A 24,509-nucleotide genomic window follows, 5' to 3' on the forward strand; every position below is an offset into this window, starting at 1 on the left:
GTCCAGGTGAGAAAGGGCAGTGTGGAGTGCAATAGAGATTGCATCAACTGTGGATCTGTTTGGGCGGTATGCAAATTGGAGTGGGTCTAGGGTTTCTGGGATAATGGTGTTGATGTGAGCCATTACCAGCCTTTCAAAGCACTTCATGGCTACAGACGTGAGTGCTACGGGTCTGTAGTCATTTAGGCAGGTTGCCTTTGTGTTCTTGGTCTGCTTGAAGCATGTTGGTATTAGACTCAATCAGGGACATGTTGAAAATGTCAGTGAAGACACCTGCCAGTTGGTCAGCACATGCCCGGAGCACACGTCCTGGTAATCCGCCTGGCCCAGCGGCCTTGAGAATGTTGACCTGTTTAAAGGTCTTACTCACGTCGGCTACGGAGAGCGTGATCACACAGTCGTCCGGAACAGCTGATTCTCTCATGCATGCCTCAGTGTTGCTTGCCTCGAAGCGAGCATAGAAGTGATTTAGCTCGTCTGGTAGGCTCGTGTCACTGGGCAGCTTGCGGCTGTGCTTCCCTTTGCAGTCTGTAATAGTTTGCAAGCCCTGCCACATCCGACGAGCGTCGGAGCCAGTGTAGTATGATTCAATCTTTGCCTGTTTGATGGTTCGTCGCAGGGCATAGCAGGATTTCTTGTAAGCTTCCGGGTTAGAGTCCGCACCTTGAAATCGGCAGCTCTAACCTTTAGCTCAGTGCGAATGTTGCCTGTAATCCATGGCTTCTGGTTGGGGTATGTACGTACAGTCACTGTACGGATGACATCCTCAATGCACTTATTGATAAAGCCAGTGACTGATGTGGTGTGTTCCTCAATGTCATCGGAAGAATCCCGGTTCCAGTCTGTGATAGCAAAACAGTCCTGTAGTTTAGCATCTGCTTCATCTGACAATTTTTTTTATAGACCGAGTCACAATGTTGATTTTAGACTGGTCTCTAATCTATTCATCATGTTGATGATAGACTGGTCTCTAATCAATTCATCATGTTGATGATAGACTGGTCTCTAATCTATTCATCATGCTGAGATGATAGACAGGTCTCTAATCTATTCATGACAAATCAAGATGGCGGCAGGGCAGTTTCGCTGAGCATGTTGTGTCACACTGTTTGTTTGTTTAAATGTTCCAAGTTTTTATTACTTAGCAAAACCGTTATGGGTTGCGAAAGTTGTCATTAAATATCAGGTCAAATCTAAAATCCTACAGGATCAAAGCGTTAAATTCGCGTTAAATTCAGTGACATCTGCTGGTTTCTACACAAGGAGATAGAGCAGGTGTGGTGCCCTGCATGAAAGCCGAGAGATGATACATTTGCGCTGTGTCTAACGGTCTAGACACGTTGGGCCGACTAGCTTTGGATACTCCTCAACGGTCAGGTTTTTCAAACTGTGTTTCGCCATTCTACCGGAGACTTCTGACTCCTCTCCCGCCTTCTTGTGCTGTGTGGTGGAAGCCGGAGGTTGGTATCTGCTCTGTGACATAACGTCTAGCCCAGGATACCACTGCTGTGTGGACTCCGCTACCTGTTGATTGGCCGGTCTACTGGCCCTGCTGCAGCCTACTGCGAGGCGACTGGGTGCGTTGGCCAGAACCACACACTGGGCGACATCCCTGTCGGTAACTTCCTGCAGCGGCTGTTGAGCGCGCTGAACGTTGTCACTACAATGCTTGGCCACACCCCCTTGGTTTCTAACTCTACTAGACCTGTAGGCTACATGGGCACTCTACAACACTCAGACAAAAGTTGACATTGTGTTTAGTGAGTCCGCCAGATCAGAGGCTCAAGGGATGGCCATGTGTTGTCTTGATAAGTGTGTGACTTCAACATTTTTATGGAGTTTAACGTTTCAAAAGACTGACTCGGTACATTTTAATTTTGTTTTATTTTTGTGAATTGTTGAATTCAGTGGTTAAAATTGGTATTTTTGTACAAATGGTTTTAATTGCTGTCTAGATGGGTTATGGCTCATTGCGTAGTCTAAACATTAAAAAAACTATCTCATCTCCTAACTCAGATACCGCTAAACCCTACTTGGACTGACCGTATAGCAATTATCATCTTTCAGAGGGATCTGATTGTGTAACCATTTGACTCCTACTGTGACAGGCTCATAAAACCTTCTCATATTCAGGGTTTGGTCCGGCTAAAAACTGTGTTGTATCAGATGACTGTAGTTTTGGATTATTTTAAATCATCTAAGTGCAGAAAGATTTTTTATGAAGAAACAAATCAAGGTCTTTTAATATTCTGCTGCTTTTGATGTCCGGAAAGATTCACCCAAACCCAGGCCCATTGGCTATGGATCAGGAAACATTCACCCAAACCCAGGCCCATTGGCTATGGATCAGGAAACATTCACCCAGGCCAAGGCCCATCGGCTATTGATCAGGAAACATTCACCCAGGCCAAGGCCCATTGGCTATGGATCAGGAAACATTCACCCAGGCCAAGGCCCATTGGCTATGAATCAGGAAACATTCACCCAAACCAGGGCCCATTGGCTATGGATCAGGAAACATTCACCCAAACCTCAGGAAACATTCACCCAGGCCAAGGCCCATTGGCTATGGATCAGGAAACATTCACCCAAACCCAGGCCCATTGGCTATGGATCAGGAAACATTCACCCAGGCCCAGGCCCATTGGCTATGGATCAGGAAACATTCACCCAGGCCCAGGCCCATTGGCTATGGATCAGGAAACATTCACCCAAACCCAGGCCCATTGGCTATGGATCAGGAAACATTCACCCAAAACCAGACCCATTGGCTATGGATCAGGAAACATTCACCCAGGCCAAGGCCCAGGCCCATTGGCTATGGATCAGGAAACATTCACCCAGGCCAAGGCCCATTGGCTATGGATCAGGAAACATTCACCCAAACCCAGGCCCATTGGCTATGGATCAGGAAACATTCACCCAAACCCAGGCCCATTGGCTATGGATCAGGAAACATTCACCCAAACCCAGGCCCATTGGCTATGGATCAGGAAACATTCACCCAAACCCAGGCCCATTGGCTATGGATCAGGAAACATTCACCCAAACCCAGGCCCATTGGCTATGGATCAGGAAACATTCACCCAAACCCAGGCCCATTGGCTATGGATCAGGAAACATTCACCCAAACCCAGGCCCATTGGCTATGGATCAGGAAACATTCACCCAAACCCAGGCCCATTGGCTATGGATCAGGAAACATTCACCCAGGCCCAGGCCCATTGGCTATGGATCAGGAAACATTCACCCAGGCCAAGGCCCAGGCCCATTGGCTATGGATCAGGAAACATTCACCCAGGCCAAGGCCCATTGGCTATGGATCAGAAACATTCACCCAAACCCAGGCCCATTGGCTATGGATCAGGAAACATTCACCCAAACCCAGGCCCATTGGCTATGGATCAGGAAACATTCACCCAAACCCAGGCCCATTGGCTATGGATCAGGAAACATTCACCCAAACCCAGGCCCATTGGCTATGGATCAGGAAACATTCACCCAAACCCAGGCCCATTGGCTATGGATCAGGAAACATTCACCCAAACCCAGGCCCATTGGCTATGGATCAGGAAACATTCACCCAAACCCAGGCCCATTGGCTATGGATCAGGAAACATTCACCCAAACCCAGGCCCATTGGCTATGGATCAGGAAACATTCACCCAGGCCCAGGCCCATTGGCTATGGATCAGGAAACGTTCACCCAAACCAGGGCCCATTGGCTATGGATCAGGAAACATTCACCCAGGCCCAGGCCCATTGGCTATGGATCAGGAAACGTTCACCCAAACCAGGGCCCATTGGCTATGGATCAGGAAACATTCACCCAGGCCCAGGCCCATTGGCTATGGATCAGGAAGCATTCACCCAAACCCAGGCCCATTGGCTATGGATCAGGAAGCATTCACCCAAACCCAGGCCCATTGGCTATGTATCAGGAAACATTCATCCAAACCCAGGCCCATTTTCTATGGATCAGGAAACATTAATTCAAACCCAGTCCCATTGGCTATGGATCAGGAAACGTTCATTCAAACCCAGTCCCATTGGCTATGGATCAGGAAACGTTCATTCAAACCCAGTCCCATTGGCTATGGATCAGGAAACGTTCATTCAAACCCAGTCCCATTGGCTATGGATCAGGAAACGTTCATTCAAACCCAGGCCCATTGGCTATGGATTAACTTCCCACTCCAAATGACTTCAAAACTAAATCAGGGTTTGGACTGATATTAATATGAGGAGTCTGATGCCAAAATTGTACATGATAAAAGTCTGGGTTCACACTGCTGACCCAGATGTCTTATTACTGTCTGAGTCCTGGCTTCAGAAATCTGTTCTAAATCAGTCTATAGACTTGGATGGTTATAATGTTTATCGATGTGACCGACAAAGTAAGGGGGGGAAGTATAACCATCTATATTAAAGACAGATATGTGGTTACTGAGGTCTTTATCTAAACCAAAACAGTTTGATTTTTTAGCATTGAAGCTGCAATTATCGAAAGCTGTGAACTCAGATTTCCATCTGCAAAAGTAGAATCCCTGGATTCTCTGGCTGAACTGATGCGTTGTTGGGAGGAAAATGAAATGGTCCTTATGGGCGATTTAAACTGGGATTGGTTATCTCCAAACTCCGAGGACATAAGAGGACTGTGCAATATACTACATTTTATTCAAATTAAACACTTATTGGTGTTATTCTAACAAACCTTCAAACAATCAAATCAATCTGCATACAAAGTCGGCCGTTGGTATTTTCCCTAATGAGCATTGTGCAGTTGCTTCTATTAGAGACATCAACATTCACAAAGTGCCCTCTTGGTTCATAGACAAAATCACATTTTTAGGCAGTTCTGTGAGCAGGCATTCCTGCGTGAACTTTATTCATCTAACTGGGATAGGATTGCACTTATTCCATATGTCGACGACACTTCCATTTTCATTCTATGTTTTCTACCCTCTGTGATGAACACATCTCTCTAAAAGAGTCCCGGGTAAGGAGGTAGAGACACTTCCTGGTTGACAGAGAAAATGATCTGATTGGCTCCAGAAATACACAATGGGCCAAAGTCAGAAAGGGGTAACTCCCAGACTGAACGGGAGTTATTCAGGGCACTGAGAAATAAAGTGCACTTTGTTAATACGGAAATGTAAATCTAGCTTCTATTACGACTCTGCCAAGGCAAACCTCAATAACAATAACACAAAGTCCTCTGGTCTTCCGCTGAAATTGCCCTCAAATTCAATGGATGTGACTGACAAGAATCAAATCAAATGTATTTATATAGCCCTTCGTACATCAGCTGATATCTCAAAATGCAGTACAGAAACCCAGCCTAAAACCCCAAACAACAAGCAATGCAGGTGTAGAAGCACGGTGGCTAGGGAAAACCCTCTAGAAAGGCCAAAACCTAGGAAGAAACCTAGAGAGGAACCAGGCTATGTGGGGTGGCCAGTCCTCTTCTGGCTGTGCCGGGTGGAGGTTATAACAGAACATGGCCAAGATGTTCAAATGTTCATAAATGCTTGGCATTGTTAATGAGGATTTTGCCCTCAAATTCAATGGATGTGACTGACAAGAATAAACTGCTTGACATTGTTATTGAGGATTTTGCTAAAGCTGGGCATTTGTTTGACAATCATGTTGATCCAGTTAAAAACAACGGAATCACTACTAAAGAGACTGTAGTGTAGCAGGTTGAGAGCTTCAAGTTCCTTGGTGTCCACATCACCAACAAACTAGAATGGTCCAAACACATCAAGACAGTCGTGAAGAGGGCACGACAAAACATATTCCCCCTCAGGAGACTGAAAAGATTTGGCATGGGTCCTGAAATCCTCAAAAGGTTTTACAGCTGCACCATCGAGAGCATGGTTGCATCAACGCCTGGAATGGCAATTGCCGGCAATTGTACCGGTACCCCCTGTATACAGTCAATGTGGAGAATATATACAGGGTGTTACGGTACAGAGTCAATGTGGAGACTATATACAGGGTGTTACGGTACAGAGTCAATGTGGAGGCTATATACAGGGGGTACCAGTACAGAGTCAATGTGGAGGCTATATACAGGGTGTTACGGTACAGAGTCAATGTGGAGGCTGTGGAGGCTATATACCGGTACCCCCCTGTATATAGCCTCCACATTGACTCTGTACCAGTACCCCCTGTATATAGCCTCCACATTGACTCTGTACCGTAATACCCTGTATATAGCCTCCACATTGACTCTGTACCGTAACACCCTGTATATAGTCTCCACATTGACTCTGTACCGGTACCCCCTGTATATAGCCTCCACATTGACTCTGTACTGATACCCCCTGTATATAGCCTCCACATTGACTCTGTACTGGTACCCCCTGTATATAGCCTCCACATTGACTCTGTACTGGTACCCCCTGTATATAGCCTCCACATTGACTCTGTACCGGTACCACCTGTATATAGCCTCCACATTGACTCTGTACCGGTACCCCCTGTATATAGCCTCCACATTGACTCTGTACCGTAACACCCTGTATATAGCCTCCACATTGACTCTGTACCGTAACACCCTGTATATAGTCTCCACATTGACTCTGTACTGGTACCCCCTGTATATAGCCTCCACATTGACTCTGTACCGGTACCACCTGTATATAGCCTCCACATTGACTCTGTACCGGTACCCCCTGTATATAGTCTCCACATTGACTCTGTACCGTAACACCCTGTATATAGTCTCCACATTGACTCTGTACTGGTAACCCCTGTATATAGTCTCCACATTGATTCTGTACCGGTACCCCCTGTATATAGTCTCCACATTGACTCTGTACCGGTACCCCCCTGTATATAGCCTCCACATTGACTCTGTACCAGTACCCCCTGTATATAGCCTCCACATTGACTCTGTACCGTAATACCCTGTATATAGCCTCCACATTGACTCTGTACCGTAACACCCTGTATATAGTCTCCACATTGACTCTGTACCGGTACCCCCTGTATATAGCCTCCACATTGACTCTGTACTGATACCCCCTGTATATAGCCTCCACATTGACTCTGTACTGGTACCCCCTGTATATAGCCTCCACATTGACTCTGTACCGGTACCACCTGTATATAGCCTCCACATTGACTCTGTACCGGTACCCCCTGTATATAGCCTCCACATTGACTCTGTACCGTAACACCCTGTATATAGCCTCCACATTGACTCTGTACCGTAACACCCTGTATATAGTCTCCACATTGACTCTGTACTGGTACCCCCTGTATATAGCCTCCACATTGACTCTGTACCGGTACCCCCTGTATATAGTCTCCACATTGACTCTGTACCGTAACACCCTGTATATAGTCTCCACATTGACTCTGTACCGTAACACCCTGTATATAGCCTCCACATTGACTCTGTACTGGTAACCCCTGTATATAGTCTCCACATTGATTCTGTACCGGTACCCCCTGTATATAGTCTCCACATTGACTCTGTACCGGTACCCCCCTGTATATAGCCTCCACATTGACTCTGTACCAGTACCCCCTGTATATAGCCTCCACATTGACTCTGTACCGTAATACCCTGTATATAGCCTCCACATTGACTCTGTACCGTAACACCCTGTATATAGTCTCCACATTGACTCTGTACCGGTACCCCCTGTATATAGTCTCCACAATGACTCAGTACTGGTACCCCCTGTACATAGTCTCCACATTGACTCTGTACCGGTACCCCCTGTATATAGCCTCCACATTGACTCTGTACCGTAACACCCTGTATATAGTCTCCACATTGACTCTGTACCGGTACCCCCTGTATATAGCCTCCACATTGACTCTGTACTGGTACCCCCTGTATATAGCCTCCACATTGACTCTGTACTGGTACCCCCTGGATATAGCCTCCACATTGACTCTGTACCGTAACACCCTGTATATAGTCTCCACATTGACTCTGTAACGGTACGGTTATTATATAGGGCTTGTAAGTAAGCATTTCACTGTAAGGTCTACTACACCTGTTGTATTCAGCATTTCACTGTAAGGTCTACTACACCTGTTGTATTCAGCATTTTACTGGGAGGTCTACTACACCTGTTGTATTCAGCATTTCACTGGGAGGTCTACTACACCTGTTGTATTCAGCATTTCACTGTGAGGTCTACTACACCTGTTGTATTCAGCATTTCACTGTAAGGTCTACTACACCTGTTGTATACAGCATTTCCCTGTATGGTCTACTACACCTGTTGTATTCAGCATTCAGTTATCTATATTCCCTCTGTACTGGGTTCTCTACTACTCTCACCACTCCTCCCTCTGTACTGGGTTCTCTACTACTCCCTCTGTACTGGGTTCTCTACTCCTCCCTCTGTACTGGGTTCTCTACTACTCTCACCACTCCTCCCTCTGTACTGGGTTCTCTACTACTCTCACCACTCCTCCCTCTGTACTGGGTTCTCTACTACTCTCACCACTCCTCCCTCTGTACTGGGTTCTCTACTACTCTCACCACTCCTCCCTCTGTACTGGGTTCTCTACTACTCCCTCTGTACTGGGTTCTCTACTACTCCCTCTGTACTGGGTTCTCTACTACTCCCTCTGTACTGGGTTCTCTACTACTCCCTCTGTACTGGGTTCTCTACCACTCCCTCTGTACTGGGTTCTCTACTACTCCCTCTGTACTGGGTTCTCTACTACTCCCTCTGTACTGGGTTCTCTACTCCTCCCTCTGTACTGGGTTCTCTACTACTCTCACCACTCCTCCCTCTGTACTGGGTTCTCTACTACTCCCTCTGTACTGGGTTCTCTACTACTCCCTCTGTACTGGGTTCTCTACTACTCCCTCTGTACTGGGTTCTCTACTACTCCCTCTGTACTGGGTTCTCTACTACTCCCTCTGTACTGGGTTCTCTACTCCTCCCTCTGTACTGGGTTCTCTACTACTCCCTCTGTACTGGGTTCTCTACTACTCTCACCACTCCTCCCTCTGTACTGGGTTCTCTACTACTCCCTCTGTACTGGGTTCTCTACTACTCTCACCACTCCTCCCTCTGTACTGGGTTCCACTACTCCTCCCTCTGTACTGGGTTCTCTACTACTCCCTCTGTACTGGGTTCTCTACTCCTCCCTCTGTACTGGGTTCTCTACTACTCCCTCTGTACTGGGTTCTCTACTACTCCCTCTGTACTGGGTTCTCTACTACTCCCTCTGTACTGGGTTCTCTACTACTCTCACCACTCCTCCCTCTGTACTGGGTTCTCTACTACTCCCTCTGTACTGGGTTCTCTACTACTCTCACCACTCCTCCCTCTGTACTGGGTTCTCTACTACTCTCACCACTCCTCCCTCTGTACTGGGTTCTCTACTACTCTCACCACTCCTCCCTCTGTACTGGGTTCCACTACTCCTCCCTCTGTACTGGGTTCTCTACTACTCCCTCTGTACTGGGTTCTCTACTCCTCCCTCTGTACTGGGTTCTCTACTACTCCCTCTGTACTGGGTTCTCTACTACTCTCACCACTCCTCCCTCTGTACTGGGTTCTCTACTACTCCCTCTGTACTGGGTTCTCTACTACTCTCACCACTCCTCCCTCTGTACTGGGTTCTCTACTACTCTCACCACTCCTCCCTCTGTACTGGGTTCCACTACTCCTCCCTCTGTACTGGGTTCTCTACTACTCCCTCTGTACTGGGTTCTCTACTACTCCCTCTGTACTGGGTTCTCTACTACTCCCTCTGTACTGGGTTCTCTACTACTCCCTCTGTACTGGGTTCTCTACTACTCTCACCACTCCTTCCCCCCCTTAATTTAACCAACAATGCAGATTAAAAATAACAATAATGAGGCTATATACAGGGGGTATAGGGGGCAGTCAATGTGCATAACAATAACGAGGCTATGTACAGGGGGTATAGGGGGCAGTCAATGTGCATAACAATAACGAGGCTATGTACAGGGGGTATAGGGGGCAGTCAATGTGCATAACAATAACGAGGCTATGTACAGGAGGTATAGGGGGCAGTCAATGTGCATAACAATAACGAGGCTATGTACAGGGGGTATAGGGGGCAGTCAATGTGCATAACAATAACGAGGCTATGTACAGGAGGTATAGGGGGCAGTCAATGTGCATAACAATAACGAGGCTATATACAGGGGGTATAGGGGGCAGTCAATGTGCAGGGGTAGAGGTTAGTCGAGGTCATTTGTAAAGTGACTCTGCATTGATAATAGACAGCGAGTAGCAGTGGGGGGGGCAGTCAATGTGCATAACAATAACGAGGCTATGTACAGGAGGTATAGGGGGCAGTCAATGTGCATAACAATAACGAGGCTATGTACAGGAGGTATAGGGGGCAGTCAATGTGCATAACAATAACGAGGCTATATACAGGTGGTATAGGGGGCAGTCAATGTGCAGGGGTAGAGGTTAGTCGAGGTCATTTGTAAAGTGACTCTGCATAGATAATAAACAGCGAGTAGCTGGGGGGGGGGTGTCAATGTAAATAGTCCGGGTGGTCATTTGATGAACTGTTCAGCAGTCTTATAGCTTGGGGGTAGAAGGTTGTTAAGGAGCCTCTAGCATAGCAACCAGAACAAGCTTAATCATGCTGCCGGTTCAAATATTTGGTGGGATGTAATTTGAAACTTGAATGTTGTTGTGTATGACTGGATAAATTCCTGCAAGTGATGGATTAAAGAAAGCGTTAGTGTTGCTAAATCAATAGCATGTACTGTGGAGTTTTAAATTACGGCACCACTGAGTAGCCTGTTTCCAGATCGGTTAGACAGCACAAATAGACCTGGTACCAGGCTAAGTTTCATTCATGGTCAACACAACCTGAATGTTGTTTCTGTTGTTGCATCTGATTGGATTAAATACACATAGTAATTTAAGGATTAAAAGGACAGTTTGGTCCCGTTAAAGCAACAACATGCACCACTACATAGAGACTGAAGAGACTTCAACAACATGCACCACTACATAGAGACTTCAACAACATGCACCACTACATAGAGACTGAAGAGACTTCAACAACATGCACCACTACATAGAGACTGAAGAGACTTCAACAACATGCACCACTACATAGAGACTGAAGAGACTTCAACAACATGCACCACTACATAGAGACTGAAGAGACTTCAACAACATGCACCACTACAGACAGAGACTGAAGAGACTTCAACAACATGCACCACTACATAGAGACTGAAGAGACTTCAACAACATGCACCACTACATAGAGACTGAAGAGACTTCAACAACATGCACCACTACATAGAGACTTCAACAACATGCACCACTACGTAGAGACTTCAACAACATGCACCACTACATAGAGACTGAAGAGACTTCAACAACATGCACCACTACAGACAGAGACCGAAGAGACTTCAACAACATGCACCACTACATAGAGACTTCAACAACATGCACCACTACATAGACTGAAGAGACTTCAACAACATGCACCACTACATAGAGACTGAAGAGACTTCAACAACATGCACCACTACATAGAGACTGAAGAGACTTCAACAACATGCACCACTACAGACAGACTGAAGAGACTTCAACAACATGCACCACTACATAGAGACTGAAGAGACTTCAACAACATGCACCACTACATAGAGACTGAAGAGACTTCAACAACATGCACCACTACATAGAGACTGAAGAGACTTCAACAACATGCACCACTACAGACAGAGACTGAAGAGACTTCAACAACATGCACCACTACATAGAGACTGAAGAGACTTCAACAACATGCACCACTACATAGAGACTGAAGAGACTTCAACAACATGCACCACTACAGACAGAGACTGAAGAGACTTCAACAACATGCACCACTACATAGAGACTGAAGAGACTTCAACAACATGCACCACTACATAGAGACTTCAACAACATGCACCACTACAGACAGAGACTGAAGAGACTGTTTATGCTCCCAGTTCACCACTAACAGTAAGACCTGTTTATGCACCCAATTCACCACTAACAAGAAGGCCTGTTTATACTCCCAATTCACCACTAACAATAATACCTGTTTATGCTCCCAATTCACCACTAACAGAAAGGCCTGTTTATGCTCCCAATTCACCACTAACAGGAAGGCCTGTTTATGCTCCCAATTCACCACTAACAGTAAGACCTGTTTATGCTCCCAATTCACCACTAACAGGAAGGCCTGTTTATGCTCCCAATTCACCACTAACAGGAAGACCTGTTTATGTTCCCAATTCACCACTAACAGAAAGGCCTGTTTATGCTCCCAATTCACCACTAACAGGAAGGCCTGTTTATGCTCCCAATTCACCACTAACAGGAAGGCCTGTTTATGCTCCCAGTTCATCACTAACAGGAAGGCCTGCTTATGCTCCCAGTTCATCACTAACAGGAAGGCCTGTTTATGCTCCCAGTTCATCACTAACAGGAAGGCCTGTTTATGCTCCCAGTTCATCACTAACACGAAGGCCTGTTTATGCTCCCAGTTCATTACTAACAGGAAGGCCTGTTTATGCTCCCAGTTCACCACTAACAGTAAGGCCTGTTTATGCTCCCAGTTCACCACTAACAGGAAGGCCTGTTTATACTCCCAATTCACCACTAACAGGAAGGCCTGTTTATGCTCCCAATTCACCACTAACAGTAAGGCCTGTTTATGCTCCCAGTTCACCACTAACAGTAAGGCCTGTTTATGCTCCCAATTCACCACTAACAGGAAGGCCTGTTAATGCTCCCAATTCACCACTAACAGTAAGGCCTGTTTATGCTCCCAATTCACCACTAACAGGAAGGCCTGTTTATGCTCCCAATTCACCACTAACAGGAAGGCCTGTTAATGCTCCCAATTCACCACTAACAGGAATGCCTGTTTATGCTCCAAACTCACCACTAACAGGAAGACCTGTTTATGCTCCCAGTTCACCACTAACAGTAAGACCTGTTTATGTTCCCAATTCACCACTAACAGAAAGGCCTGTTTATGCTCCCAATTCACCACTAACAGGAAGGCCTGTTTATGCTCCCAATTCACCACTAACAGGAAGGCCTGTTTATGCTCCCAGTTCATCACTAACAGGAAGGCCTGCTTATGCTCCCAGTTCATCACTAACAGGAAGGCCTGTTTATGCTCCCAGTTCATCACTAACAGGAAGGCCTGTTTATGCTCCCAGTTCATCACTAACACGAAGGCCTGTTTATGCTCCCAGTTCATTACTAACAGGAAGGCCTGTTTATGCTCCCAGTTCACCACTAACAGTAAGGCCTGTTTATGCTCCCAGTTCACCACTAACAGGAAGGCCTGTTTATACTCCCAATTCACCACTAACAGGAAGGCCTGTTTATGCTCCCAATTCACCACTAACAGTAAGGCCTGTTTATGCTCCCAGTTCACCACTAACAGTAAGGCCTGTTTATGCTCCCAGTTCACCACTAACAGGAAGGCCTGTTTATGCTCCCAGTTCACCACTAGCAGTAAGGCCTGTTTATGCTCCCAATTCACCACTAACAGGAAGGCCTGTTTATGCTCCCAGTTCACCACTAGCAGTAAGGCCTGTTTATGCTCCCAATTCACCACTAACAGGAAGGCCTGTTTATGCTCCCAATTCACCACTAACAGGAAGGCCTGTTTATGCTCCCAGTTCACCACTTTATTGACAACCGCTTCCATCCGAAACTGATCTTTTGCTTCGTCAGGTCATTTATGGTTTCACAGAGGGTGAAACACACTCAGGTCAATCACACTATGTTTTAACATCCCCAAATATACTAATTTCACCTCATATGACCATTACGGACATGACTCATGTGGGTGCAGAAAACATTTGTATATCTCTAATAATTAAATAAACAATGAGATGGGGGGCATGTAATGGTTCCAGAACATAATGTACATCTACAAAATGACCAAGTGGGTAACCTGGAAGGCAAGGCAAATCAAAGTGAAGTAACATATTCAGGAAGGAAATGGTCTGATATCAAACTCTTGGTTCAGACCTCTAGGAGACGTGGTTCACAAATGGTCTGATATCAAACTCTTGGTTCAGACCTCTAGGAGACGTGGTTCACAAACGGGGAATCCAATACAATTCTCTTCTCAATAATAGATTATATTCTCCTCTCTCCTAGGAGTCTTAACATGTTCGATACCAATGTGTCTCAGAGAGCTGATGCTGTGACGAGCCTCCATGAAATGCTCAGCCACAGGGTCCTGATCCTGGGTCCTCACCACCTGGGATTCGATCTTATGTAGCAAAATGTGAATCTCTGTTATTTACATCGGATAAAAGTAGAGACTTAATATTGTTACTCCAGTGTTCTGCGCTATCCTTGTTTTCAGAGGGCGTTTTGTTTTTCCTACACAGCATAGATCACAAATACATTTGATCAGGTAAACTCAGCAACAAAAAAAAGGAACATCCTCTCACTGTCAACTGCGTTTATTTTCAGCAAACTTAAGATGTCTAAATATTTGTATGAACACAACAAGATTCAACAACTGAGACATAAACTGAACTGAAGTGAACTGAACAAGTTCCACAGACATGTGACTAACAGAAATGGAATAATGAGTCCCTGAACAAAGGGGTTGGTCAAAATCAAAAGTAACAGTCAGTATCTGGTGTGGCCACCAGCTGCATTAAGTACTGCAGTGCATCTCCTCATGGACTGCACCAGGTTTGCCAGTTCTTGATGTGAGATGTTACCCCACTCTTCCACCAAGGCACCTGCATGTTTCCTGACATTTCTGGGGGGAATGGACCTAGCCCTCACCCTCCGATCCAACAGGTCCCAGACGTGCTCAATGGGATTGAGATCCGGGCTCTTGTGTGATGTTCCGATGTACCAATCCTGTGCAGGTGCTGTTACACGTGGTCTGCCACTGCGAGGACGATCTGCTGCACGTCCTGGCTCCCTGTAGCGCTGTCTTAGATATCTAAAAGTATGTACATTGCAATTTATTGCCCCAGCCAACATCTGCAGTCCTCATGCCTCCTTGCAGCATGCCTAAGGCACATTCATGCAGATGAGCAGGGACCCTGGACATCTTTCTTTTGGTGTTTTTCAGAGTCAGTAGAAAGTCCTCTTTAGTGTCCTAAGTTTTCATAACTGTGACCTTAATTGCCTACCGTCTGTAAGCTGTTAGTGTCTTAACGTCCGTTCCACAGGTGCATGTTCATTAAATGTTTATGGTTCATTGAACAAGCATGGGAAACAGTGTTTAAACCCTTTACAATGAAGATCTGTGAAGTTATTTGGATTTTTACTAATTGTCTTTGAAAGACAGGGTCCTGAAAAAGGGGACATTTCTTTTTTCGCTGAGTTTAAATCTATTTTTTTGTGGAACATGTATTGATGCCCTTGATCTTAATGGCCGTAATCGGGTGATTGAACATTGTGCATTTGTTGGTGAAGTTACCCTGGGTACATTGGCCACATCTATAGTTACCGTCCGGCACGTTGTCTAGGAAGGTGCTACGTGGCACTGTTGGAAGATCAGACCTCCCCACCATGTGACTGATGTTGGGGGCGTGTCTAAGGACTACCCTCTGGGATTCTTTAAACGTCTCCAATTGTGAATCAGTTATCAAGATGTTCCAGTGTTTTTAATGATGTGGTCAAACTGTTTACCAAGTGGGGAGGACTGAAGGAAGCCATTGAACGTGGCGGTCAGGAGGGCGGGGAGGTTTGGGTGAGGCTGTCATCCTGGGTCATATTTTTATAACATGCTGACCAAACCGGATACGCGCGAGCGCACGCCATCGAGCGCACGCCATCGAGCGCACGCCATCGAGCGCACGCCATCTAGCACACGCCATCGAGCGCACGTTGATTTTGTTCACCCACACCATAACCGATCAGGACACGCAGGTTGAAATATCGAGGGTTGGGGCAGAGAGACAAGGAGAGGGAGGAGGGCATACGTCTTATCATAAAATGGAGTCCTGAGAGAAAGCAAGAACAAGATGGTTGTCAGTGGTGCAGTATTATCATGAGGAGACGAATACTTGGAAAATGGAGGAGTGGAGGGAAAAAGAGAGGGAGGAGGTCTAAGAGAGAGAGCGAGAGAGAGAAGAAGAGGATGAGCTTGAGTCGGATAAAGATGGACAAAAGGGAGATGGTTTGTTAAAGGAGAACGGTAGAAAGTGTAAGCAGAGGGAGCTGAAGACAGGAGGAGAAATGGAAGTACATGAGGGTGAAGTCTCGGAGGTGGTAGGTGTGGTGAAGTTATCGGAGACCGAGGTATGAACAGAGGATCAGGAAAAAGATGAGTCTGTGACAGTAGGAGTGAAGTTTATGGAAAAAGTGGACTCTTGCCTTTTGGCTGATCTATTTGTGGTTTCAGGGTGGGTGAATAAAATAGTTGAGTCATGTGGAATCGGTAAGGGTAACAAGAAGTGGTCTAGTGATAATTGTTTGTTTTTCTGTTGGTTAGGGGGAGAATGCGCTCAGAGTAAAACGAATGGGGGCAAGAAAAGTGAATTGTTACCCTCTCTAGAAAATGGCAGTAAATTTAAAAGTTGACCATCTGAGGGGAACGATTCCCGATGTGTGTGATGCACGTCGTTTGATGCGACGAGGGTGGGGGGAAACGGAAGAGTCATTGTCTGTCCTTTTGAGTTTTGAAGTTGAGTCTTTACCCGACAAAGTTTAAGTTAGGCTACATAAGTTATCCTGTACGAGTTTATGTTCCCGAATAAAGTTAACATATTACAGGTGCCAAGCTTATGGACATGTGGCCACGGTGTGTAGGAGGGATGGTCCGAGGTGTGAGAAATGTACAGAAGGGCATTTAGACAAAGGAATGTGTAGTATTGGGGAACGTACTGGTATGTATTAATTGTAGGGGTGCCCATGGAGCTGGGGATCAGAAATGTCCCGTGCGAGAGAGATCCAGGGTTACAGTAGGAGTAGGAGTTGTCACATGCCAAGGCAGTGAAGAAAGTAGAGGGAGATGGGTTAAGGGCTTGTAAGTAAGCATTTCACGGTAAAGTCAACACCTGTTGTAATTCGGTGCATGAGATAAATACAATATGATTTGGTATACATGGAATAAACTCAGGTCTAGCACTGCACCCCCAACACATACAAGAAACAGATTAAATGTTTCCCTTCCATTCTATCCATGTGGTGACTCAACAGTATCAACAACTGCACATTGATCATCAAAGTACAAGTGACTTTAACTATTATTACATGCCATTTTAGTCTACGATTTCATCCAAAGCAAACACGGTCACTCGTGCATTCATTTCCCCACATGACGGGTCCCAGGAATCAAACGCACTGTCCTGCCGTTTCAAGCGTCATGCTCCACCAACGGAGCCAGGACCTTAACACATGACGTCACTGTGACAACAAAAAACGTGTAAACTTGTGGAATGCATTATGTACTGCTTATGAATGCATTATGTACTGCTCATGAATGCATTATGTACTGCTCATGAATGCATTATGTACTGCTCATGAATGCATTATGTACTGCTCATGAATGCATTATGTATGGGTTATGAATGCATTATGTACTGCTCATGAATGCATTATGTACTGCTTATGAATGCATTATGTATGGGTTATGAATGCATTATGTACTGCTTATGAATGCATTATGTACTGCTCATGAATGCATTATGTACTGCTCATGAATGCATTATGTACTGCTCATGAATGCATTATGTACTGCTTATGAATGCATTATGTACTGCGTATGGATGCATTATGTACTGCGTATGGATGCATTATGTATGGGTTATGAATGCATTATGTATGGGTTATGAATGCATTATGTACTGCTTATGAATGCATTATGTACTGCTTATGAATGCATTATGTATGGGTTATGAATGTTTCACGTAGCCCTTACGTAGGTATTCTCTTCTGTTCCTCTATCATGGACAGGACATTTGTGTACTCCTAACCATGCACTGTACACTGAGTGTCCAAAACATTAGGAACACCTTCCTGATATTGAGTTACACCCCCGTTTGCCCTCAAAACAGACTCAATTTGTCAGCGTATGGACACCACAGGGATGCTGGCCCATGTTTAGTCCAATGCTTCCCACAGTTGTGTCAAGTTGGCTGAATGTCCTTTGGGTGGTGTCCCATTTCTTGATACACACAGGCTAAAAAACATCAGAGTTGCAGTTCTTGACACACTCTAACCGTTATGCCTGGCACCTACTAACGTTCAAAGGCACTATTGTCTTGCCCATTTACCCACGGAATGACACATACACAATCCATGTCTCAGTCGTCTCAAGACCTAAAAATCCTTCTTTAACACGTCTCCTCCCCTTCATCTACATCTGATTGAAGTGGATTTAACAGGTGACATCAATAAGGGATCATAGCTTTCACCTGGATTCACCTGGTCAGTCTATGATATGGAAAGAGCATGTGTTCCTAATGGTTTGTACACTCAGTGTAGTTCCTAACCTGTCATTCAGTGTACTTTCTACCCTGTCATTCAGTGTACTTTCTACCCTGTCACTCAGTGTAGTTTCTACCCTGTCATTCAGTGTACTTTCTACCCTGTCACTCAGTGTACTTTCTACCCTGTCATTCAGTGTACTTTCTACCCTGTCATTCAGTGTACTTTCTACCCTGTCATTCAGTGTACTTTCTACCCTGTCATTCAGTGTACTTTCTACCCTGTCATTCAGTGTACTTTCTACCCTGTCATGTAACTCTTTTCACTCCTTCTTCTTCCCCTCCCATGCTGCCAGGACGTTTGTGTACTCGGTGCTGATGCGAGGACGACCGTTCCCCCTCCGTGTGATGATAGAGGCGGGGGTGTTCTGCAGTCTGAACGGGTTCACACAGAGTCACTACCTGGTCCACTGTGCCCACTACCACCCCACATGGACCTCTGACACACGCTTCCTCATTGGTACAAACATTTATGAGAGCAAGAGATAAACCTGAGTTTACTAATCGATCAAGATGTTGTTGTTGTTGTTTTTATCAACACTTAAAAGTCTTGTTTTTTGTAGTTGTTTGTTATAGAGAACAATGTTTTCACACTACAATGATTCTCCTTAAAAAAAGGGATGAGAACTTAAATAGATAGTTCACCCAAATTACAGGCTTTGGTTTAGTTTGCCTGGCGCTGTTTCCACATGCTAATGTTTTACCAGTCGTGACACAAATCCCATTCAAGTCATGGGACCGATATTACCTTCTTTTTTTTGGGGGGGGGGGGGGCGGCAGGCATCATGTCCAAATCATCCAAAAGTATCTCAAATTGATTGAGAAGTTTAACAAAGTCCCTTATAGATGATTTGAATATGATGCATGAAAAATGCTAATATCGTTCCCATGGCATGCATGGGATTTGTGTCACGAACGGTAAAACGTTAGCATGTGGAAACAGCGCCAGGCAAACTAAACCAAAGCCTGGATATGCAGCCATACCTTGGCCATAGACCGCTGAGAGGGTAGGGAAACCATTGGGTCATTTTGGTTTTCCCTTTAAATTGATGGACTTGGTCCAAACGTGCAGATATTTGACAAATTCCTCACTGCGTCTTTCTACCATTTGAGTCAAATTGATTCAAAAACCAAGTGTTTTTTTTCCCAGGTTCAACCCTGTTTCTCCTGGGAATGGCTATCAACGTCCACAGTGACTATCTTCTACGAAACCTGAGACAGCCAGGAGAAGTCGTCTACAAGATCCCTAAAGGTATACAGTGGCTTGCGAAAGTATTCATCCCCCTTGACATTTTTCCTGTTTTGTTGCCTTACAACTTGGAATTAAAATAGATTTTTTTAGGGGGGGGGGGGTTTGTGTCGTTTGATTTAGACAACATGCCTACCACTTTGAAGATGCAAACAAGAAATAAAACAAAAAAATGGACAATTTGAGTGCCCATAACTATTCACCCCCCAAGGTCAATACTTTGTAGAGCCCCCTTTGCTGCAATTACAGCTGCAAGCCTCTTGGGGTATGTCTCTATAAGCTTGGCACATCTAGTCACTTTGATTTTTGCCCATTCTTCAAGTCAAAACTGCTCCAGCTCCTTCAAGTTGGATGGGTTCCGCTGGTGTACAGCAATCTTTAAGTCATACCACAGATTCTCAATTGGATTGAGTTCTGGGCTTTGACTAGGTCATTCTAAGACATTTACATGTTTCCCCTTAAACCACACGAGTGTTGCTTTAGCAGTATGCCTAGGGTCATTGTCCTGCTGGAAGGTGAACCTCCGTCCCAGTATCAAATCTCTGGAAGACTGAAACAGGTTTCCCTCAAGAATGTCCCTGTATTTAGCACCATCCATCATTCTTTCAATTCTGACCAGTTTGCCAGTCCCTGCCAATGAAAAACATCCCCACAGCTGGGGTTCTCGGGATTATGAGAGGTGTTGGGTTTGTGCCAGACAGTGTTTTCCTTGATGGCCAAAAAGCTACATTTTAGTCTCATCTGACCAGAGTACCTTCTTCCATATGTTTGGGGAGTCTCTCACATGCCTTTTGGCGAATACCAAACATGTTTGCTAATTTATTTCTTTAAGCAATGTCAATGCTCTGTGGAGTGTACGGCTTAATGTGGTCCTATGGACAGATACTCCAATCTCCGCTGTGGAGCTTTGCAGCTACTTCAGGCTTATCTTTGGTCTCTTTGTTGCCTCTCTGATTAATGCCCTCCTTGCCTGGTCCGTGAGTTTTGTTGGGCAGCCCTCTCTTGGCAGGTTTGTTGTGGTGCCATATTCTTTAATTGTTTTAATAATGGATTTAATGGTGCTCTGTGGGATGTGAAAAGTTTCTGATATTTTTTTATAACCCATCCCTGATCTGAACTTCTCCACAACTTTGTCCCTGACCTGTTTGGAGAGCTCCTTGGTCTTCATGGTACCACTTGCTTGGTGGTGCCCCTTGCTTAGTGGTGTTGCAGACTCCGGGGCCTTTCAGAACAGGTGTATATATAGTGAGATCATGTGACAGATCATGTGACACTTAGATTGCATACAGGTGGACTTTATTTAACTAATTATGTGACTTCTGAAGGTAATTGGTGTCACCAGATCTTATTTATGGGCTTCATAGCAAAGGGGGTGAATATATATGCATGCACAACTTTCCGTTTTAAATTTTCTATAATTTTTTTAAACAGGTCATTTTTTGAAATTTCACTTCACCAATTTGGACTATTTTGTGTATGTCCATTACATGACCCCCCCCCCCCCCCCCCCAAATCCATTTAAATTACAGTTTGTAATGCAACAAAATAGGAAAAACGCAGAGGGGGATGAATACTTTCGCACGGCACTGAGATCAAGTGTGATGATGCACGCAGAATTTCTTAAGCCTGGCGTCGGATCTTTTGTACTGTCTTGCCAACTCCTCTGGTTATTCTCACTCAGAAAGAATTCAAGAACTATAAACGCCAATGGTCCAATGATCTAGAATGTGGCCGTGTGGACATTTAGATCTTTTTGTACTGTCTTGCCAACTCCTCTGGTTATTCTCACTCAGAAAGAATTCTCAGAAAGAATTCAAGAACTATAAACGCCAATGGTTCAATGATCTAGAATGTGGCCGTGTGGACATTTAGATTCTTATAATTGCCTTATACAGTACAAAAGGGTATGGGTCCAGACTACTAGCTTTAGTACCTCTAGTGACTTTGAACCCTATTGTAATATCTAAAAACCCAAACTACTACTTGGTTACACTATAATGACAAAGTGTCATGTCTTCCCACTAAAGTTATTCAGTGTATACTGAACAAAAATATAAACGCAACATGTCCCAGTGTGTAATGAGCTGAAATAAAAGATCCCAGAAATGTTCCATAGGCACAAAAAGCTTACCTCTCTCAAATATTGTGCGCAAATTTGTTTACATCCCTGTTAGTGAGCATTTCTCCTTTGCCAAGATAATCCATCCACCTGACAGATGTGGCATATCAAGAATCTGATTAAATTTAAAATTGTTAAAAATAGTTTTTTTATAATGAGGTTTTCCAGCTTCTGAATCTTGCGGGTAAATGCTGCTAATAGATAGTTTCAAATAGACCTGGCTGGTGCATCGCTATCCCCCAGCTATCCCTAGCTATCCCCCAGCTATCCCTAGCTATCCCCAGCTATCCCTATCTATCCCCAGCTATCCCTAGCTATTCCTATCTATCCCCAGCTATCCCTATCTATCCCCAGCTATCCCTAGCTATTCCTATCTATCCCCAGCTATTCCTAGCTATCCCCAGCTATCCCCAGCTATCCCTAGCTATTCCTATCTATCCCCAGCTATTCCTATCTATTCCTATCTATCCCCAGCTATTCCTATCTATCCCCAGCTATCCCTAGCTATCCCCAGCTATCCCCAGCTATCCCTATCTATTCCTATCTATCCCCAGCTATCCCTAGCTATCCCCAGCTATCCCCAGCTATTCCTATCTATTCCTATCTATCCCCAGCTATTCCTAGCTATCCCCAGCTATCCCTATCTATTCCTAGCTATCCCTATCTATCCCCAGCTATTCCTATCTATCCCCAGCTATTCCTATCTATTTCTATCTATTCCTATCTATCCCCAGCTATCCCTATCTATCCCCAGCTATTCCTATCTATCCCCAGCTATTCCTATCCATCCCCAGCTATTCCTAGCTATCCCCAGCTATCCCTAGCTATTCCTATCTATCCCTATCTATCCCCAGCTATCCCCAGCTATCCCTAGCTATTCCTATCTATCCCTATCTATCCCCAGCTATCCCCAGCTATTCCCAGCTATTCCTAGCTATCCCCAGCTATCCCTAGCTATCCCCAGATATCCCTAGCTTACAGGGAAGACATCAGCACGGACCATAGGAGTTAAAAAAAAACACCACAAAAGGCAAAACCCAATTTGGGATTATTTTTGAGGACATTGCTGGACAAAAAGCAAATGTATTTTGGTGTCAGAAGATGGCAGCATGTGTGGAACAGAGATAACAGGGGAAAACCCCTACCAACATCAAAGTTAATCTGAACAGAACCCACAAACAATTTCAGAATAACGTGATGGTGAGACGGACGTTAATTGTTGTCAGGATTTGACTCCTGGTATCATAGGGTATCCTACTGGTTAGAGTGTAGGGGCGGCAGGTAGCCTAGTGGTTAGAGTGTAGGGACGGCAGGTAGCCTAGTGGTTAGAGTGTAGGGGCGGCAGGTAGCCTAGTGGTTAGAGTGTAGGGGCGGCAGGTATCCTACTGGTTAGAGTGTAGGGGCGGCAGGTATCCTACTGGTTAGAGTGTAGGGGCGGCAGGTAGCCTAGTGGTTAGAGTGTAGGGGCGGCAGGTAGCCTAGTGGTTAGAGTGTAGGGACGGCAGGTAGACTAGTGGTTAGAGTGTAGGGACGGCAGGTAGCCTAGTGGTTAGAGTGTAGGGACGGCAGGTAGTCTAGTGGTTAGAGTGTAGGGGCGGCAGGTAGCCTAGTGGTTAGAGTGTAGGGACGGCAGGTAGCCTAGTGGTTAGAGTGTAGGGACGGTAGGTAGCCTAGTGGTTAGAGTGTAGGGGCGGCAGGTAGCCTAGTGGTTAGAGTGTAGGGGCGGCAGGTAGCCTAGTGGTTAGAGTGTAGGGACGGCAGGTAGCCTAGTGGTTAGAGTGTAGGGACGGCAGGTAGCCTAGTGGTTAGAGTGTAGGGACGGCAGGGTAGCCTAGTGGTTAGAGTGTAGGGGCGGCAGGTAGCCTAGTGGTTAGAGTGTAGGGGCGGCAGGTAGCCTAGTGGTTAGAGTGTAGGGACGGCAGGTAGTCTAGTGGTTAGAGCGTAGGGGAGGCAGGTAGCCTAGTGGTTAGAGCGTTGGACTAGTAACCAGAAGGTTGCAAGTTCAAACCCCCGAGCTGACAAGGTACAAATCTGTCGTTCTGCCCCCTGAACAAGGCAGTTAACCCACTGTCCCTAGGCCGTCATTGAAAATAAGAATTTGTTCTTAACTGACTTGCCGAGTTAAATAAAGGTTAAATAAAAAATATAAAAAAGTATTTGAACACACGTAAGATGTGGAAAATGTTTAGAATTCAAGAAAATGAGCTTTAAAACCTGCAAACAAGAAGGGTGTGAACAGGTTGGGGTTTGTTACTACGGCAATAAATGACAACATCCATCCAGACCTTTGCCAACTTGGACATGTATGTGACCACACCATCTCAAATAGTACTGCAGTAGCCCTGCTATAGGTCTACACCACATTAATAAATAGTACTGGAGTAGCCCTGCTATAGGTCTACAACACATTAATAAATAGTACTGGAGTAGCCCTGCTATAGGTCTACAACACATTAATAAATAGTACTGGAGTACCCCTGCTATAGGTCTACAACACATTAATAAATAGTACTGGAGTAGCCCTGCTATAGGTCTACAACACATTAATAAATAGTACTGGAGTACCCCTGCTATAGGTCTACAACACATTAATAAATAGTACTGGAGTAGCCCTGCTATAGGTCTACACCACATTAATAAATAGTACTGGAGTACCCCTGCTATAGGTCTACAACACATTAATAAAT

General features: G+C 45.2%; 1 protein-coding gene and 1 long non-coding RNA gene across 7 annotated transcripts in view; one reads left to right on the forward strand and one right to left on the reverse strand.

Moving 5' to 3' along the window:
* The window catches only part of LOC149976526 (uncharacterized), a 206,188-nt gene that overhangs the window by 49,129 nt on the left and 132,550 nt on the right, over positions 1-24,509 (reverse strand). The gene's annotated exons all lie outside the window — the stretch shown is intronic.
* The window catches only part of LOC110492798 (3-oxo-5-alpha-steroid 4-dehydrogenase 2), a 58,538-nt gene that overhangs the window by 10,054 nt on the left and 23,975 nt on the right, over positions 1-24,509 (forward strand). For 5 of the 6 annotated variants that reach the window (XM_036945969.2, XM_090201760.1, XM_090201759.1 and 2 more), the window contains 2 exons: positions 18,751-18,914; positions 19,605-19,706. In XM_036945969.2, coding sequence (XP_036801864.1) covers positions 18,751-18,914; positions 19,605-19,706 — 266 coding nt within the window. Of the gene's footprint in view, positions 1-15,544; positions 15,715-18,750; positions 18,915-19,604; positions 19,707-24,509 lie in introns of those variants that run through there. The other variant, XM_090201762.1, reaches the window with a different exon arrangement.

The sequence above is a fragment of the Oncorhynchus mykiss genome, chromosome 16, assembly GCF_057628025.1.
Source record: "Oncorhynchus mykiss isolate SJ-2025 chromosome 16, ASM5762802v1, whole genome shotgun sequence".
In the NCBI taxonomy this organism is placed as follows: domain Eukaryota; kingdom Metazoa; phylum Chordata; class Actinopteri; order Salmoniformes; family Salmonidae; genus Oncorhynchus; species Oncorhynchus mykiss.